Source organism: Triplophysa rosa, linkage group LG4 (genome assembly GCF_024868665.1).
Source record: "Triplophysa rosa linkage group LG4, Trosa_1v2, whole genome shotgun sequence".
Classification (NCBI taxonomy): Eukaryota; Metazoa; Chordata; class Actinopteri; order Cypriniformes; family Nemacheilidae; genus Triplophysa; species Triplophysa rosa.
This window is the reverse complement of record NC_079893.1, coordinates 22,952,761-22,971,781: the sequence shown is the minus strand read 5'-3', so window position 1 is coordinate 22,971,781 and position 19,021 is coordinate 22,952,761. Positions and strand designations below refer to the sequence as shown.

The following is a 19,021-nucleotide window of genomic DNA, read 5'->3' as shown; positions in this document are numbered from 1 at the left end:
CGTATAGTGGTTGGCACGTATTGTTGCTCCCCCTGTCATGCATAAGGTGTGGGAAATGTCATATTGGGCAATTAAACTGTGCTGAAATAGTGGGATTATAACACCTAGTCATATTAAGTGAATCTTACTTTATTTTTTATGCAGTGTGTACGGTCGTCATTAATTTACGACGCTTTGAAGTGATGTTAAAGAGACAGAGGATATGCCATTTCACTCTGTCCTCGCGCATTTTCCTTGCTCCATTGGTTTCCCTAAAACACAAGGAAAGGAAATGAAGATGCGCAAATAAGAATTTAGAAGCACTGTGGCCGTTTCTCAATAGTCGTTCTTCTGCGGTATTGTGTCGTCGTGTTCTCGCTCTACGTCATCAATAACTGTCAAAGTCCTGTTCCAGTACTCAAGAACTCAAGAACAGAAAATGCATGAATGTACCTGGATGTGTTCTCGATATCAAGGATGCATCGAATGCAGCCTTGCACACGTACGGAACCCGCTTGAAGTCGCAAAAGTCACTGCGGTGCATCCATCCCAGTTCGTTCTTCAGAGGCTCCCTCACAAGACCGGTCTCCACGAGAACACAAGTCCGTTCTTTGCGTTCTTGGAATTGAGAAACAGCCTGTGTCTGAAGGGCTGCACATGCCCTCTTCTGCCAGAACCGGGTGTGAACAGACAGGGCTTAAATACATGGGGAAACGTAATCAAGTGAAACAGAAACAGGTGAGGAGATAATTAACTAATAATGAACTCAGGCAAAGACGAACATAGAAAACAAAAACAAAACAGAACACAACTATGACAATAGGACAGGAGCCAATCTATAAAATCCAATTACACTTAAAAAAAATTCCAAAGATGTTTTCTGTTATTTTAGTCAGTTTTTATCACATTTATGTCCAAGTGTTCATTTTTTAATAGGTTTGCTTTTAGTTAGTTATAAGATGTTATAAAAAGGGGTGTGGTAACATGATTTCTTTACGATTGAGTCATCAGGGAATATGGGCGGGACCTGATACCACACTCCACTTCATGCTCACTACTGCGCAGACTCTGGCTCCAAATTACATCAGTGACAGTGGTCATAACTCTGACATTTTGGCTTGATTTTTCCACTATGGATGTGAATGGGAGCGTGTCGCCAATATTTTAAACGGTCTATGGTCAGGACACAGAAATTCATTGAGTGTAACACTCAAAGTAAATATTTTCTTGATGTTAGCCAGTGATTGTATACAGTGATTGTACACCTGCTCTGGAACTTTAGTAACTGAAGCTAGTTTTTTTTTTGTTCAAGGTGTTGGCCTACTGAAATGAAATAAAGAAGCTAAAAATAAACTAGTGTGCAACAAGGTGTGTCTAACTTTATTTAATTTTTGCTTTGTGATTTAAATGTATTGTTTGTGTCTGCATTCCTGTTCAGGTCTGAACAAAGTTGAATAATATCTTGTTAAAACAGGGAATAGTGAATGTTTGTTGTCTTTATTTGAAGTCATACAATCTTAAAGAAAAGAACAATTACATTTCTTTCAAATTTTTGTCTTTCGATCACAATAACATTTTGTGCAACAGAGGTTCAGTGGATATTAAAAGTTCTTTATGGAACCAAACAGCCAGACAAAAACCATAATGAAGTAGGCAGATGATATGTGAAAGTCTATTGCAACATGTGAACAAATATTGAAACAGGATAGGAAGGATAGTAATACTAACAGTCCTTTGTATACATGCAGGTAGACATGATATTATTGAAAATAAGAAACGTTTATATTACATTAATTAACAATGTTTAGGTGATTATGAACGCCTGACTTATGTAATGTCTTATGTATTTGAGTAATATAAATATTTACAATATAAATGAAAAACACAAAGAAAAGCATGCAATTTGCATACTTTGTAAAAAAAAATAGTGGTATGTTGAATGGGGTTACATTGAGAGATATTTAAAAAAGACAATAAACATATTTTAAACAGTATTTGCACTGCACATTAAATGGTCTTAAATAAAGTCACTGGGTTCAATCTTGCTCAAGATTATTGTAAATGTCAAGATATGTTCATTCACTGTTTTCTAGAAATAAATTAAATCACAAAGTAGTAGTTTTTCATTCCACAGTTAAAAAACATCACATATCACTTTGGTACTTTACTAACCTCCACTCAAATATAAACGCATGGTATATGTAGTTGGAAAGAGACTAGTTATTTGGTAATAACTTTAAAATTCTATTATTTGTTTAAAAATGTACATACAAATAATATTTGAAGTCATTCATTTAGCAAATCTTTTCATTACATACTTTTCAAGAGTACTGAATAAAAACTCTACGATTGTGTTGAAGTAGTAGTTGTTTCTCTCAGCTCTCTCTCTTGCCTCCCTCTCAAATCTTTCCCACAAATTCATTACAGCTCGTGTCAGATCCTCTGCTTCATACTTGGTTTTCAATGCCTCTACTTCTTTGCATCTTTGCTCTTCGGTTTCTTTCAAGATTCGCTGTGTCTCCTCTTGAATTGCGCTCTCTGCCTTCTCCAGAATTTCATTGGTATAACATCCACCTCCATTCTCAGAAATCATCTGGTTTATTTTTTCAAAAAGCTGATTGACCTGCACAGTATCCTCATCTTCATTATTAAACACATGGTATCGCATCTGGCATTTCTCAAAGAGCTTCTCCATGTCTGAATTGCTGCTGATAAACTCTTGGACATTTCTCCCTACAAACTTGTCTCCATGTGTGAACAGAATCATGGTGTGTTTACTTGCATCTTCTCCAAAGATCTGAAGAAAGATCTCCAGTGTGTCTTGGTCTTCTTTTGTGAAACTTCCAGGCTGAAGCACCAACAAGAAGACATGTGGACCGGGGGTAGAAAGAGGCATACACAGCTTGATTCTGCTCACCATCTCCTCTATAGTAAAACTGGGGTCAAACAGTCCTGGAGTGTCGATAACAGAAACTCTTGTGTTGTTAATCTGTTTTGTATCTTTCCAGCAAACCTTTGTCTCAGAAGATGCTGATAAATTAACAGTGAAACGTTCTTGACCAAGAATGGTGTTTCCAGTGGCACTTTTTCCAACTCCAGTTTTTCCCAGGAGGACTATCCTGAGTTCAGCACATGAAATCTGCTGCTCTTGAGCTGTTTGAAAGCAATAAACAAATTCTGTCATAATGGTTTATCACTGTAAATTTGTATAGAGATTACTGCATGTTTATGATTCATCAGAAAACATAACCTATACATAAGGTACATTCGGGTGTAGAATTGTCATGCTTAAGTTGTCAGATTTAGAATAAAACTATAAAACACGTATCAATATAGTGCTAACCTGTAAGGACTGCAATTCCTTAGGTTTAAAATAGTTTATTCAATCCATCTTGAATTCTCAAGAAGAAAAAGACACATTTTTCTGTGTTTTTTTATTTTACAACATCACTGAACAAATATAAAATACATTTCCCTTAACGTCAGCCAGCATTCACTACAGTCATGCTTAAAAAGTCAGTATAGTATTTATGTGTTTTACATTATGTGAATATTTACCAGAGACATCATTTAAATCATTTACGCCTTTCAAACAGACAATTTTTATTTCAAAATATTCTACAGTATGATGTCACCAGATCTTTGTGTATGCATGTGCTGCCTGTAGAAGATTTATTGGTTGCTGAACCCCGTTCAAATAAAAGTGCTTATTCATTTCCTCACCAGTCTTCGCAAAAGAAAAAACAGAGGCAGGCCTACTGCACCAACTAACCAGTAAACTTTGTTCTCCTTTTGGAACAATCCTTGAAACATTTCCAACATCGCTGTACTTTGAGGAACATCTTTTTCCATGTTTGTTGGAACTATATCATCAATTTGAGTGCGAGCATAAACTGGCTGTATTTCACTTTGGGTTGATGCCTTAAAGTACTGCCAAACTAAACATATGACTCCAGCAGCAGCAATGTAGAACAGTCGTTCAATCCATGTGTTTTTCTGCTCCATAGTTTTCTTAACATAATATGGTTCATCCTTCCTCTTTCTCAGCTGACTGTCTACTATGTCAAAGAGCTCGCTGACCTGGGATGTGTTTTCACTTTCAGTATTATTGAACACATGATATAGAGAGCCACATTTTTGAACCAGTTTCTGCAAGTTTTTATCTTCCCTGACAAACTGGTCTAGGCTTTTATTCTTAAGCTTGTCTCCATAAGTAAACAGCACTATTGTGAACAAATTCACATTTGAACACAACATCTCATGCAGGATTTCCATAACCTGCCTTTCTTGTTCAGTGAATCGACCCAACTGAATAACAAGCAGAAAAGCGTGAGGTCCTGGTTCACACAGAGACAAAGCTCTCTGAATCTCCTCCTCCACATTTATATCAGACTGATCACTGTTTATCAAACCGGGAGTGTCCACAACAGTCACTATCCTTCCACAGACGTTAGCTTCTCTCTTCTCAGTCTTTAATGTGAGGGAGGTATGACTGATGTCAGACTCAAACTCTTCTCGGCCCAGAATGGTGTTTCCTGCAGCGCTCTTCCCAACTCCCTGAAGACCAACCAGAATCAGTCGAAGATGCTCCTTCATTCCTGAAAAGAATGGAACTTCATAGCTCATTTGTTCAATAGGAAATAAACTCACAAACAGGTTGTTATATTCAACCAGAGCTTTGTACATTGTGAGCACGTTGTGTGATTCAAGAAAAATGTAACCAAACCGCAAAAGATTTTTATTGACATGTTTATTAGTTTTGTATTGTACCAGCAAATGAAACAGAACGACCCAGTAAAAAAGTATTATACAGGCTTACAGTATATAATGCAAATTATTGTTTTTCTAATACAGATCAAGCTAACCACATACTGTATGTGTATCTCCATTGAGAGTTTTTCTTAATCAAAAAAAGGCTTTTGCAACAACAGCAGCAGCTGCACCTAATCCTGCCACAGCCAAACCAGCTTTCAGAAAATTGTTATTTCTTTCTGCTTTGCTTCGTGCTTCCTCTTCACTTAGTCTCTCTTCCAGCATAAGCCTTCGCTTTTCTTCCTCAATTGTTCTCTCAGCTGCCTGAAGCATTTCATTTGTGTAATATTCTCCACCATTCATAATGAGAAGCTGATCCAGTTGGTCAAAGAGCAAGTCAACTTGGTTTGGATCTTCTACTTCATTGTTAAAAACAAGATATCGTCCACTGGTGGCCTGGATGAACCTCATCAGATCTGGACTGTCATTAACAAACTGATGAATGTTTTTCCTTGTCTTCAACCTCTTCAACCGATCTCCATGAGTGAACAACACCACAATGTATTTTGATGCTTGTTCACCAAAGATCTTTTGTATTCTTTCCACTGTATTTTTTTCCTCCACTGTAAATCTCCCGAGTTGCACAACCACAAGAAACACATGAGGGCCTGGTGCAGAGAACGATACGCACATCTTAACTTTGCGCTCAGTCTCAGTATCTTCCTCTTTAGTGTCAAAAAGACCTGGAGTGTCAATAATGGCTACCATGTGGCCACTCACACATCCTCTGGCTTTTTCACATTCTGTAGTCACAGATGAGGAAGACAGATCTGAAACAAACTTTTCCTCTCCCAGGATGGTGTTTCCTACTGCACTCTTCCCTACTCCAGTTTTTCCAATCAGCACGATTCTTATTGCATCACTACTCTTCAGATTCATCTGTGCTGTTAAAGGACAAGGACAGTATTACATCTGTATTCACATTTAGTGTGGGTGGAAGTAAAATGCTCTTCTGTCAGACTTTTGGATGAGGATAAATATTGAAGAAGTAGCCACGTGCATTCAAGTGATACTGAAAATGGGAATGTTTCATTATAGTTTTCTGAAATCCTAAATTAATCCTCATAAGAACAAAGAACAGTACAGAGGTTTTTGTCATCTTCAATAATTCTATTTAATCCTTAAACAAATGTTATAGTTGATAGTTATAATTGTTTCATGAATTTTATACCATGAGTGGAGCACAAAATAAAAAAATATATATTTTATCCATTTACATGTTTAGCAAACGGGAAAAGAGCACAATATAAAAAAGTTCACCATGTATTAAAATCTAGTGTTGTTTAGTGTTATTATTGACATTATGTATGATTTTTTGAAGAAATAAATACATAAAGTGCTATACTTTATTGTCTTGTTACTACAATACAATAATAATATATTAAAAACAAATGTCTTTTATTTAAAATATGTTTCTTTTAAAAAATATTATTACATATATTATTTCAAAAATATTTTTTAAAAATATATATATTTCAACCCTTAATGCAATGTTATTATTTTTTAATGAAAAAATACAAAGCCAACATAATATATTACCTTCCATTGTGCAAATCCTCAAAAAATATTTGTTTGAAGTTTAAGTACTTGTTTAAAGTACTTCACTGAAGATTTATGGTCCTTTAATGCAATAAAATAGAATGCTGAGTCTCTTTATATTCTGTCTCTCATAACCCTCCCATATGAAATGTGCTGTGGCAAATACGCAAACAAGAAAGGCCACACCTTGGATTCAAATTTACATTTAGAGAGTGGACATGAAAATGACGACTTGAATTTAATTCAACATAAACTTTTAAAAAGTTTTTTTTCTTCATGTATTAAATTTCTTTCTTTCTTTCTTTCTTTCTTTCTTTCTTTCTTTCTTTCTTTCTTTCTTTCTTTCTTTCTTTCTTTCTGGGGTTACTGTAGGTACTAACCTGTTCCGTATGTTTGTAGAAGTTGACAAACTAGTTTCACCACCCCATATAACAAAAGTTCAAGCAAATATAATTAGATTGTAGCAAGCTCAATAAATGGGAAGGAAGGAGGCGGGAACCGGCGAACATTCAACAATAAACTTTAATCAAAAATAAACAAACAAAAATCCAGCAGTAAAAAGGCCGGCAGCCACCTCACGGTCGACTGCCGGCCACACCAACATGAATAAAACTTAATATGTCTGGGCCCAGTCCTCTCTCGCCGTATCCTCCTGTCGCTCGTCCTTTTGTGCTTCCGATCTCCTCCGTGAGAGATACGAGGCCGGTGTGGCGCCAGCTGACACTCATTAACGCTCGCGCCACCGGCCCCGCTTCCTCCTACCACGGCTCTCGTCACGCCTCCGTCGTCACATAGATCTTAATTAATCCCTCTATATTTTAGGGATTCAAGCAGTGATGTTTTTGGTGCCGCTTCTTTCATTTTTCACAAACGAAGCTGCAACAAGTTACTATGTCATGTGTTTCCATCCCTTAGAAATTCAAGGTATTCAAGGGATCCTACGGAGTTTAAAAGCGCTGCAGCCACGCAGCATGCCCGCAGGACCGATCCGTAAAAGCAACATTTCCAGATGTATCTTCCCCGCAGATTCTGGAAGTGATTCCGTATACCCGCTTGTTTACGTTTGCGCTCATCACCTCGTTCATTCCTAGTTGCAATTGCTGCCGGAACGTTAGCTCGCTGCTAACGATAGCTCGCTGCTAGCAGGACATGAGTGGTCAGATGTCGGCATCTGTAAACATATGCTAGCCTTGCTCGCAAGATTGCCGGAATTGGACCCAATTCAATAACGGTACACCAATGCCAATACATTAATGTTTCAATGGCTGTACACTCATCTTCTGCAAAGTGAAACAATCATCTTGGGGGAAACAATTAAATCTTTCATTCCATGCAGTCACTCTAATCCAGCGGTTCTCAATCCTGGTCCTCGCGGACCCCCGCTCTGCATATGTTGTATGCTTCTCCTACCACTTCGGAGGTTTGTTCAATATGCCCATAACAGCCCTGCGAAGTAAACATCACTAGATATTCTGCCATAATTCCAGTTCGAAATGGGCTGTTCCATCCAAAGGGCACTAAGCGTGACTACGCAAATCTCAAGATTACGGTTAAATAACCCTTCAAACTTCCGTAGTAGGTTTTGTCTGTGTGAGGACGCTGTGTTCGTGTTCTTAAATTAACTTCAGCCGATTTCCTGTGTGCAGTGAGTAGAGAGCAATGAACACTGGTCAGGGAGCACGTCAATCGGAACGATTCATTCATTGAGCTCTCTTCTAACGAGCTGGCGATTTAAATCAGGTGTGTTAAACAAGAGAGAAACACAAAATATGCAGAGCGGGGGTCCGCGAGGACCAGGATTGAGAACCGCTGCTCTAATCAACCCGAATTCCATGCCTCATTACCGATACTTTACTATTTATCATTTATAAACAAGTTTTTCTTGTGTTTGAACCTCCGAACACGCTGTTACGCAAGAAGCTGGGTGAGTACAATCTTTCAATTTGAAAAATACATTTAGCTTTATCCTCTTTCACCCTGCATTGACACTGCTGCAATCAAGTGTGAGGTATCGCTGGCTAGCACGGGTGCACTTCCTCGGCACCCGTACTGTTCAGCTAACGTCAGTTGAGCCCTTCCAAAAGTGACTGCTGGTTAACTAAAATCTGTCTGTATCATCCAGCGGCATACGTTTTCTACATAGCGTGCCATTCCCATTCAAAATAATGCATGCAGCCTTTAAGTTAACACAAACAGCGGTATGCATCAGTATATTCGACCGGTTCGACCGGTAACAGCAAGGTCTCCCTCGTCTCTCGTCTGCCAACCCGAACAAAACTGCATCTTTGACTCATGACCGCAGCCACAAATGTTAACTCTGGTGTCATTAATTGTGTTGCACAGCAATTTGAAGATATAACAGCATTTTAATGAGAATGTTTGAGTGACGGTAACATGCTCACTCTCCGCGTCTCTGTGCTCGCGCATACAGCTAGGCATCATACACACGCTGGCTATACTCCATCTGCAAGCACAAGTATCACCTACACAATACTTCATCACGAGCAATATAAACTCGTAATGGTCATTTTAACCTTTGCAAAACAGACCTTGTGCATTCACTTAAGTTTCAGTGACATTTCTATGCTAACAAACTTTGCCATGCAAAACTGAACATCATCGCATACCTGCAAGTCATATGGGCTCTTGGGCGGTCCCCGGCCAGAAAGCGAACAAGTCCCCATATTTTCAATATCAGGTTCCGGCTACACGAGACTACATTTGATCACAACCAGACCTTCCATTTGCCCTTGCCCAAGGAGCTGACCTAAGCGTGAGTCTGCCTCCGTTCTCGGCTCCAGCGGCCACCTCCCTTCCTCCTCTTTCTTCTTCAGGCCCGCCCTCCCTTCACGCTGGCATCTGCCGCTGCGATGACATCCCACCAAACGCCCTGGCTCTGGACCTCAGCTCCTCAGCACCTCTTAAAACCTCCAGGCAGCTCCATTAAAGGGTACCTAAGTGGCAATACAAAATTCACAAACACATCTACTGTATGGCTCACCCTCCCCAGCAATAGCCAGCTCTCAGACATTGATACTCATCAAAGGCATTGAAAGAGCCCAGCCCAGACCCCAGAAAACCAATCACCCTGGAGCCATTAACTAAATGCATTTACACTGCAAGGCTACCATTCAATCCACAACGTACGCATGCTCGACGCCATGTTCACACTAGCCTTCTTCAGCTTCCTCAGATGCTCGGAACTAACAACGATTAGCTGCACGGGGCGGGGACTGGTGTGCATGTGCCATTCGCCAAAGCCCATTGGCGTATTAAATTCCTATCGGAGATGATAGGTTCTCAAGAGCAAACCCCAGTCTGTCTCTCAACACAACGTCGAGAGACTGACTGAAGGGGAACTGAGGTTACATCCGTAACCAAGATGTTCCCTTTCTGTCGGTCTCTCGATGCTGTGTCGAACCGACAGATGGGGTTCCTATGGAAAACGCCACGGCACTGTGCCGCGTCACAATCTCTAGCGAGGCAAAGGTGACTGGCCTGGCCGTGTCAGACATGAGCGCTAGTGCGAAATTGTAACCGTCCAGTGGATGGGTAGGGGGTCCCAGAGCTTTTTGAAAGGTGGGAAGCCCCTGCCACCGGCTTTCACAGGTGGAGGCCTTGTTTCTCTAACAGCAAGAAGCTGCCCGGCACCATAAGGGCCACTGGGTAAGCGCTATTTCCTCAGTGGGGGAACGCGCTACAGAGACCACTTCCTACCGTAGGGAGGAGTTTAGTGGAGACACACCAACATGGTCTCGCCGTCAGGGGAGAACTCATGGGAGGAATGTGCGGACTGAAGGAAGTGCCGCAAGGTGGAGGTGCACCTAGGGAAGGTCATGAGTTACCAAGGTGGGAACCAATCATGAGGATACATCAGACGGAACCGCCCGGTTGGGGGGTTACTACGTCTGGAGCACTAGGTCTGGTTAGAGCTATGTGGTAGATAACTCAGCTGGTACCCGGCCTAAGGGGGTCGTGCCCAGCCCACCCGCAGGAGGTGCTTAGTGATGGATGGAATAGCTGTTCTTCACCCAGTGGGGGAAGAAGGGAGGTGAGAATAGCACGCTGACCCCCCTAGAAGGAAGGGGGGAAGGTGCTTTCGCAGGCGTATGCCCCACCGGCCGCTGGTCTTACCTGTTGCCATGCAAGACTCGAGCTGACACTGGTTCTACGAGGAAGCTGTAGAACCTTGCGAAGGTGTTAGGCATAGCCCAACCTGCAGCTCTGCAGATGTCTGCCAGAGAGGCGCCCTGAGCCTGTGCCCACGAGGAGACTATACCCCGGGTGGAGTGAGCTCTCAGTGAGCTCCACTGCTAGTGGGCATGGGCGATCTTGGGACTGGTACACAAGTGATGGCATCCACAATCCAGTGCGCCAATCTCTGTTTGGAGACAGCCCTCCCCTTCTGCTGACCTCCAAAACAGAGCTGCTCAGAGCTCCTGAAGCTCTGCGTGTGGTTAAAGTAGAGGCGCAATGCGCGTACTGGACACAACCACGGATGGGGTTGGGTCTTCCTCCCCGGTGGGGAGCGACTGCAAGTTCACCACCTGGTCCCGAAAGGGAGTTGTGGGAACTTTGGGCACGTAGCCGTTCTAGGCAATCTGTGGACACGGAGAATGCTTGTAGGTCCCCTACCCTCTTGATGGAGGCGAGCACCATCAGGAGAGCCGTCTTCATCATGAGGTGAGAAAGAGTGGCATCTCCGAGGGGCTCATAGGGGGGCCTCTGGAGGCCCGCCAGGACCACATCAAGGTCCCAAGAGGGTACAGGGCGGACGAGGTGGATTCAGCCTTCTCACGCCCCTTAGGAACCTAATGACCAGGTTGTGCTGTCCTAAAGACTTACCAGCAACTGGGTCGTGATGAGCGGCAATGCCGGCTACATACACTTTCAGTGTGGAAGGGGAGAGATTACTCTCGAGTCTCTCTTGTAAAAATTCTTAGAAATGTGGGCGTTTCCCCTTAGAATTACAGAAAAGATCCTAGTAAAGAAGAAAGTAATTCGTAAAGTATCTTAACCCTTAAAAGAACTCTTAAGGTCCCAAAATTTAGGAGTATGGAGGAGGACTTTTAAGAGACTTAAGAGTTTCTTTAGCAGCAGAGAAAATGGAAGAAACACGAAAAGTGATAAGAAATGTGTTGCAATGCATGACAATTTCCATATTACTTTTAAGGTTTATCAGATTTTTTATTTTATTGTTTTTTGTGTGTGTGTGTTCAACTTTTGATTATCTTGGTTTTGGTTTTCTTGTATAGCTACTTTAAAATGACATTGAATTGAATGACAGTGAGTTAATAAAACACAACACATTAGATGTTTGTGACCGATCCTATAAGAGACACGCTAACATCTCCCAGACAGCGCCGAAATGCCATAGCACCAGAAATAGAAGAAATCACTACATGAACATATTTAGCAACTGGAGAAATGTAGCTCTGCAGCAGAGATGATTTGGTTCTGTCACAACCTTCTATGGGGATCACACAAACAATTACAGCACTTACAGAAATGTATTGTGTCACTGTTCGTTTTCTATCAAATACATTGACATTAACAGCACGGTAAATAAAAAATAAACAATATATGTGTGTGTGCATGAGTATGGTAAAACAGAAAAAAATTAGATGTGCAATTTCAAACTAATGACCCTATACTTAAAAGCGCTCTTTTTTCCTTCTTGGCCAACCAACCAATCACAGTCTTCAAAAGACATAGCAACGGGGTCAGCCCCGCCTCCTCACTAAGATAAAAGTTTTTGTCTTTTACTTGCTCAGAGTTGCTCTCAGATTGATCTTGAATCACTTTTAAGCTAAGATTCCTACGTAGAAGTTTTTAAGCTAAATTAAGAGCTTTCTTAGAGGATTCTTAGAAGCTTTAAGAATACGGGCCCTGGAGGATTGCCTAACTGGGGCCTATGTCCAGACAGTTTTTTGGATCTCATTACTTGAATTTATTGGTTGAGCTACTGACCAGAGTATTCAAGAGACCAATTGGGTTTTTTTGTATGTTTTTCTGATTGAGGACATTTGTTACGATTTTCTAATTGGTCTACGGGAAAACACAACAGCAAAAAAAGTGTAGATGGTGGTGAATGAGTGTGAAACAACAGGGACAAACTACCTGTCTCCAGACCCAGAAACATATTCAAATAACCCAACAACAAAACAATTTGTTGTACAAAGAAATAGTTTTTATTCACAAAGTCAAATAAATAAAAAAAGAGGTGTTGAATTCAGAAGAGGGTACTGCCAACACAACAAACTAACTCCTTTTTAACCAGCTACATATACTCGAGAAGAGAAGAGAAGAGAAGAGAAGAGAAGAGAAGAGAAGAGAAGAGAAGAGAAGAGAAGAGAAGAGAAGAGAAGAGAAGAGAAGAGAAGAGAAGAGAAGAGAAGAGAAGAGAAGAGAAGAGAAGAGAAGAGAAGCGCTTTTACACTTGTCTTTTCGATGTGTGTGTGGACAACATCCAGATACAGGTCACATGTTAATGACAAATGTTAACGCAGCCTTAGTTTCTTTAAAGAATATCAACTAACATTATTTTGTCTAAGAAGGACTTTTTGAAAAAAACTTGAATTTAAATCTGAAGGAATTTTGATTTGTTGGTGGTGCTCATTTTTGTTAACCCAATTAATTTCTTCTTTTATATTCTAACCAAACAGATTTGTATCTAAATCTGCTCTTCCCTTCCCCCATTGGACTTTCATTTCTCAATGTATTTAAAGATATACGTATCACAGACAGTTTCTGCCAATCTCATATTAATCTTGAGTGCCTATACAGTAGTATTGCATACGTCTATCTTCGAAGGGAAGCAACTCATCATCACATTAATCCCTTCGTATTTTTTACATTATGCACATACATGCCTATTGCCAACAAAACACAGATGTATGACTTAGTTTGACTTACCGCAAGCTGTTCATGTCCGGCATCTTTTAGCACCATCTTCATAAGACCACCACAATGCCAGCTTTGGTTGTGTTCACTGTTCTATTTCTATTTTGAATATCATTATTACATTACGTTGTTCTTTATAGTCCTTGTAGCGTTGTTTTATATGTTACCCTGTTTCCGTTTTTTCCCATTCGATTTTGAGTCACCCGTTTTGTTATTCATGTTGTTTGTGACTCTCAGTGTTGGCGAAAAGCGTATACATCACGTGACATACATTACGAATTGTTAGATTTACTAGGCTAGAAGCGAGCGCCACCCTCTGTGTGTTTTGTGTTTGGGTAAGTAGTATAGGTCCGCAATCTTGAGATGCTGAAGATTTATCTGCTTAGCTTTTTTCATTAGTTACGTTAATACGTTACTTTCCTTTTGGTGCCGCTCGTGTCCCTTTTCTCCTTTTGTGTGTGTCTACTATACTGTAAATATTGTTAAAATAGCACGTCATCACCTGGATACACATACACACTACAATAATAAGTCACCTTTTTTGCACAGTTTATTTTTTTGTTCTGTCATTTAATTGCCACACACACACACATAATACTAAAATCTTTATTTATTGTTACTACCCTTATACCCCTAAATCACCTGGGGTTGTAACAATACACTTTAATAAGTAATCTAGAAAACAAGAGAACATAAACTGAGAACACCACACCACACCAACCTAACCAAGACCAAGACTGACAGTGAACCGGACTAAACCAAGGTTATAAATACCCAGAAGAAAAGTGTCATGGTTATGTTCCATCTTGTCTTGCTTTTGTTGACCTAGTGGCAGAACCATGACAGAACCTCATGTTTTGTGTGGAGAGAAACATATTATTGTCGGCCACAACATAATGTGCATTCTCTCTGGTCTCGTTTTTGGCCCCGCCCCTCTCATTTCCTAGTTTAGCTTCCTGTGTTTCATTACCCTCACCTGCCCATTGTTATCTCTCTTGTTAGTTATCCTTTAAAATGCCCTCGTGTCTATTGTCTTGTGCTCGTTTGTACTACGTTGTTCTTCCTTGTTTGTCGTACATTCTTTGTGAGTTTTGATATTGCCTGTTTATTGTTATTCTGTCCTGTTATATTGTTCCTGATCCAGCCTGTTTGACTGCCCTGCCTTGTTTAATTCATTTTCTAGTTAGTTCGATCTTGTGTCATGTTTGTTATTTAGTTTGGTTCCTGTCTAATCTTTAGTCTTGTTATTTAGTACCCTTGGTTTAGCCCCCTTGAGGGAAGTGTTTATTTTTCAGTTTCATATTTAAGTCGTGTCCGTGTATTACCCCATCGTGGGTGTTTTGTTTTGTCCCCCTTGTAAATAAAGTCTTGTCTTTCGTACCACCACTGCCCTGCACTTGGGTTTTCTTGGACACCTTGGTCGTGACAGCTCTGTGACAAAAAGGGGGGACTGAACTAGAAATGGGTGAAAGTAAGAATCTGTAACTAAGGAAACAGGGGAGGAGCTTATTACATTAAATAAGAACTCAATTAACAGAAAACCGAAACACAAGAACAAAAATACAAGAAACAGAGCAGAGATGGATGGATTCAAGATGGGACCAAGGCATAGGAGGTGGATCCTGATAATTGAGCTGAGCTAGGGAGGTGGCATGGATTCCCTCCAGGTTCATCCCCAATTAGCCGTGCTTGTACCTTACTGTATCTCTCTTCTGCTAACTTTCTAGATAAAGCCCATAATTTCACATGATTTTTCAAATTCTTCTCTGTCTGCTTTTCCTTTTTAGGACCTTTTTCTGGAGCATAATTGGTGGTGCTCGCACCATCACGAAAAAAAAGGCATTTTGAATTTCTCCTCTTCTTGTCTTTTGTTGTGTAAAACAATTTCTCCCCAGTTAGATCATACATAGGGACAACATCAACCTCAATGACCCATTTGTCCACATCGATGTTGTCTGGACATTTTACCTTAAAGAATTTAGGAGGCCTAATGCATCTCATTACAATACTAGTGTGATTTGTAAAGTGCACTTTGAGACACTTATAAAATGCATCTATGTATTTATTCAGTGATGTCACCGATATTCCAATGATTTGTCCATGTGTGTACAGTGGCTCGTCCCCAACTCCAAAATGGATAGTTCCATTTGTTCGAGTATTCATGCTCCCTGCAGCAAACCAGAACACTTCATCTGTGAATTTCGTGAGGACGTCCTCTTCTGAAGCATTCTCTGTGTTTGCCATGAGTTTGTATTCGTGCACAGGGTCAATAAGATTGCTTGGGCCAGTCTCAGGAGGAAGGATTTCATTTTGTGTGTATTCAAAGGTTGGGCAGCTTTCATCAAAAGGCCGAGGCATACACAAACGAATCACAGCACCCTTTAAACTGTTCAGTGAGTTCTCTGGGTTTGTGGAGTGTGGCAACTTTGTTGATTGTGTACATCTTACTCCGCCTTCTTTTTTGTCTTTCTCCTCTTGAAAGCTTGGGGTATCATGCAAGAACTTCCCTTCATCAACTGCATATTTTGGTGTGTCGTCTGTGGGCAGTGACCATTGCTGGACATTTGTAATACCATCCTTATTTTCTTGAATGCTGAGTTCTGGAAATATCTTAGGGCCATTAGAACCATTGGTAGGTCTTCTGGCTGTGGTTGGCTCTCCTAATGAAGCTGTGTCTGTAGGTTTGTCGCTGTTGTTTAAAACATCATAAGATGTTTTACATTGAAGCATGTTTTTTAGGATTTGAACGGCAGGCCCATGCTTTAAAAAAGCTAGAAAGTCTTTTTTATCAAACAAAATAAGGGCAGCTCCATAAACATCCTCATTGTAAAGTATATCAGAATATTGCTGAGGGACTTTGATTACATCCATGAGCCAATGACGGACATCCTCTTTGGTCCAATCGTCTATTTTATTTGTCCTCGTTTCTGATGCGAAGGTAGTCAGATTTTCTTTTGTCTCAGTCACAGCACTACTTGTCCCTCCTGCTTTATATTGGAGGTCATCCTGTTCTTCTTGAAATCTTGAGGTATCATGCAAGGTCTTCCCTTCATTTTCTGTATATTTTGGTGTTTCCTCTAAGGGCAGTGACCTTTGCTGGACACTTGAAAGAATTTCTTGAATGCTGAGTTTTGGGGTTATCTCATGGTCATTAGATCCATCGGTAGGTATTTCGGCTGTAGGTATGGCACTGTTCTTCAAAACATCTGAAGATGTTTTATACTGAGACATGTTTTTAAGGATTTGAACTGCAGGTCCATGCTTTAAACCAGCATCTAGAAAGTCTTTTTTATCAAACAAAATAAGAGCAGCTCCATAAACGTCCTCCTTGTAAAGTATATCAGTATATTGCTGAGGGACTTTGATTATATCCATGAGCCAATGACGGACATCCTCTTTGGTCCAGTCTTCTAGTTTCTTCAGTTTTGTGCTTTTGTCTGCTATAGCATTGTTTGGTGAACATTCTGCATGCTGAAAGAATAAAAATACCCAGAAGAATTCAGACAAAGATACATTTTTTGCCCATTCACCCCAAAAGCACAATAATCTATGTTAAAACTTTTCTGTCAAAGTAGACTCACTTTTAGATGCTGTCTGAAAAACTGAGCATGTGCTATTACCTGTGTTTGTGACGCATCCTCTGAGGACATTGATGACTTCGCCATGGCTCCAAGGTTGTGAAGTAATTCAACACAGCAAACTGTTCTAGTCCTGTTGTAGTCCAATAGCTGCACTCCCACCCAATCAGGTTTGAGAACTGGAAATATAATATATGGGAGTATTAGACTTGATTTGATTGGCACGTCGCAACGTTATTACCCAGTAACAACCGCTAAAAACTAATAACACACGTACTGAGGGTTATCTTTACCAGTGCAGTTTATTACATGAAAATTAAAAATAAAAATGGCTACTTTATAATAACATATATGAGCTGACATTTACAAATGATTAAATATGAATATTGTGTCTTGCCTCAAAATCAAAAGGAAACATGGAAGGTCTACATTAATTTTAATATAAATATTTTAAATCTATATTTCATATTCAATAATATACTCCTGATGTAAGTTGTCATGTAATAAGCAGGATAAAGCTTTGTGTCTTGATCACCCTGACTTTTTTTTGACAGTTTATTTTGCATTATATCGCTGGCAGTGCATTATCCCTTACAAATCTAAATAAACACTGAAACCACTGCTTAACTGACATTAGATCATTTAAATCCTGACGACTTCGGCAATAAAAATCTATTGCTATTATATGCATGTTATAAATACCACAGTACTCCTCATAAACTTTCTTGAAGTTTTAAAAGGAAAACAGTCAACACTGCAATGCGCTTATTTATGCATCAATAATCAGAACAAAAATGTACAATTTCAGTGAAATGTAACTTACAAAAAGCACCAACAGTATTGACAATTTTGTAAAATGTAAACAACACTTGTCCAGAAGCACTTCCTGTTTCAGTGTTGTTTACGTCTTTTAAAATTATCTGTATCGAACCATTCGTATGTGCAATCATATTTGCAGCTTATACTAAGCTAAATCAATATGAGATAATAAACCTTGTAACAGCACAGAGAATGAAGCGCCATTCACAGCTCAAAACACTTTTACACACAGCAACACGTTGTCTGTCTGCATTCCCTTTCAAACATGCACAGATCTGGGTCGCGTTTGCATATTGTGTGCCACATTTACTGTAACTGTACTGCACATGTAGTTTTAATCTTTTTGTACTTAATGTCGTATCTCATACCGTCCACAGCCAATGAAAGTCATACTTACCTCTCAATTGTGCTAAGTTCTTAAGTTGGCGTCAAAAGGGAAGTTAACAGATCACGTGTTGACATGACGTACATCCTGTTTAACATGAAAGTCTTGTTTGTTTTATTTATTAATGCTCATATATGTATTCATCACATACTTGTTTAATAATTACATATTGCATATTGAAAAATCATATGCTCCTAAGACAAAAGTAAAGGTTACATAAGTTCTGAGGAAGTGTGTCACTAAACAGCACATGCATGTTTATGTTGACATGCCTTTAGTCATCTTGAGAAAGAGTCAGGTGGAAAAATGGGTATGAAAGAGTATGGGTGTGCTTCACTTCACTATTACTAAAGAAAGACACCTTTTCCACTTTCCACTCTAAATTTCTGCATTTGTGTTGTACGTCTGCCTGTTTGTTCTTTCTATATTTTGTAAACCAATATTTTGTACTTCCTGTTCTTTAAAGTCCATTTTCTGTTTCCTGTTGTAGTCTTGTTCTTGTTTCCCCGTCCTGATTGTTTGCACCTGTGCCTTGCTACTCCATGTTAATATGTATATATGAATCCCACTGTTAGCAGTATTTGTTTGTGAGGTTGATTGTGAAATGATTGTGTTCTTGTGGTTATCCATGGCATTTCCTGATTATTTTCTATCTTGGACAGTGTTAAATTGCATTTGGATTTTGCTTTTAGTCATCGTGTTTTCTAACCTTCCATTACATCTTGGCTCTTTATTTCTTGGCATGGTTTACTGTGTGCACACAACAAAGTAATGTCCCCTTTGCTATTTTAAATCCACCCCTAGTTTCAGAAACATTTTTCTACTAAATGTTCTCCTTATATAGTGTAACAATAAAACATGCAAGGGTACATTATCTTTGCATATATTTTGTGTAGCCTAGAGACCTGAATATTTTAAATCATGATTGTTATTATTTAGTTGGAGTCTCAGTAATACGGTAGAAAAACGGACAAGCAGGTAAATTCCAAAGTCAACCCTTTAATAA

At 39.8% G+C, this 19,021-nt stretch overlaps 2 protein-coding genes across 6 annotated transcripts; both read right to left on the bottom strand.

Annotated features, from left to right (window-relative positions):
• Positions 1-1,473: 1,473 nt before the first annotated feature.
• Positions 1,474-6,745, bottom strand: LOC130552424 (GTPase IMAP family member 4-like). Of its 3 annotated transcripts, none has more exons than XM_057330688.1 (2): positions 6,331-6,745; positions 1,474-3,132 (listed from the first exon to the last, which is right to left on the bottom strand). In XM_057330688.1, exons 1-2 carry the CDS (start codon positions 6,335-6,337, stop codon positions 2,270-2,272), a joined length of 870 nt encoding a protein of 289 aa, XP_057186671.1. In that variant the 5' UTR covers positions 6,338-6,745; the 3' UTR covers positions 1,474-2,269. The 3 variants fall into 3 exon arrangements, with proteins under 3 accessions (XP_057186671.1, XP_057186670.1, XP_057186672.1); XM_057330687.1 differs by lacking the exon at positions 1,474-3,132 and adding an exon at positions 3,256-4,577 and having other exon boundaries at positions 6,331-6,468; XM_057330689.1 differs by lacking the exon at positions 1,474-3,132 and adding an exon at positions 4,587-5,675 and having other exon boundaries at positions 6,331-6,742.
• A 7,027-nt stretch (positions 6,746-13,772) lies between these two features.
• Positions 13,773-18,085, bottom strand: LOC130552421 (sterile alpha motif domain-containing protein 9-like). 3 transcript variants are annotated; one of them, XM_057330683.1, is made up of 3 exons: positions 18,028-18,085; positions 16,854-16,990; positions 13,773-16,704 (listed from the first exon to the last, which is right to left on the bottom strand). In XM_057330683.1, the coding sequence occupies exons 2-3, from the start codon at positions 16,896-16,898 to the stop codon at positions 14,824-14,826; spliced, it is 1,926 nt and encodes a 641-aa protein (XP_057186666.1). In that variant the 5' UTR covers positions 16,899-16,990; positions 18,028-18,085; the 3' UTR covers positions 13,773-14,823. The 3 variants fall into 3 exon arrangements, with proteins under 3 accessions (XP_057186666.1, XP_057186664.1, XP_057186667.1); XM_057330681.1 differs by lacking the exon at positions 18,028-18,085 and adding an exon at positions 17,861-18,011; XM_057330684.1 differs by lacking the exon at positions 18,028-18,085 and having other exon boundaries at positions 16,854-18,011.
• Between the last annotated feature and the right edge of the window lie 936 nt (positions 18,086-19,021).

Excerpts from the sequence above, each read along its gene's own strand:
- LOC130552421 (XM_057330681.1), bottom strand. The coding sequence starts at position 17,936 with ATGTGGCACACAATATGCAAACGCGACCCAGATCTGTGCATGTTTGAA. Across the intron at positions 16,991-17,860 it reads CAGACAGACAACGTGTTGCT|TTCTCAAACCTGATTGGGTG; the intron begins GTGTGTAAAAGT and ends TTATATTTCCAG. Across the intron at positions 16,705-16,853 it reads AGGATGCGTCACAAACACAG|CATGCAGAATGTTCACCAAA; the intron begins GTAATAGCACAT and ends TTATTCTTTCAG.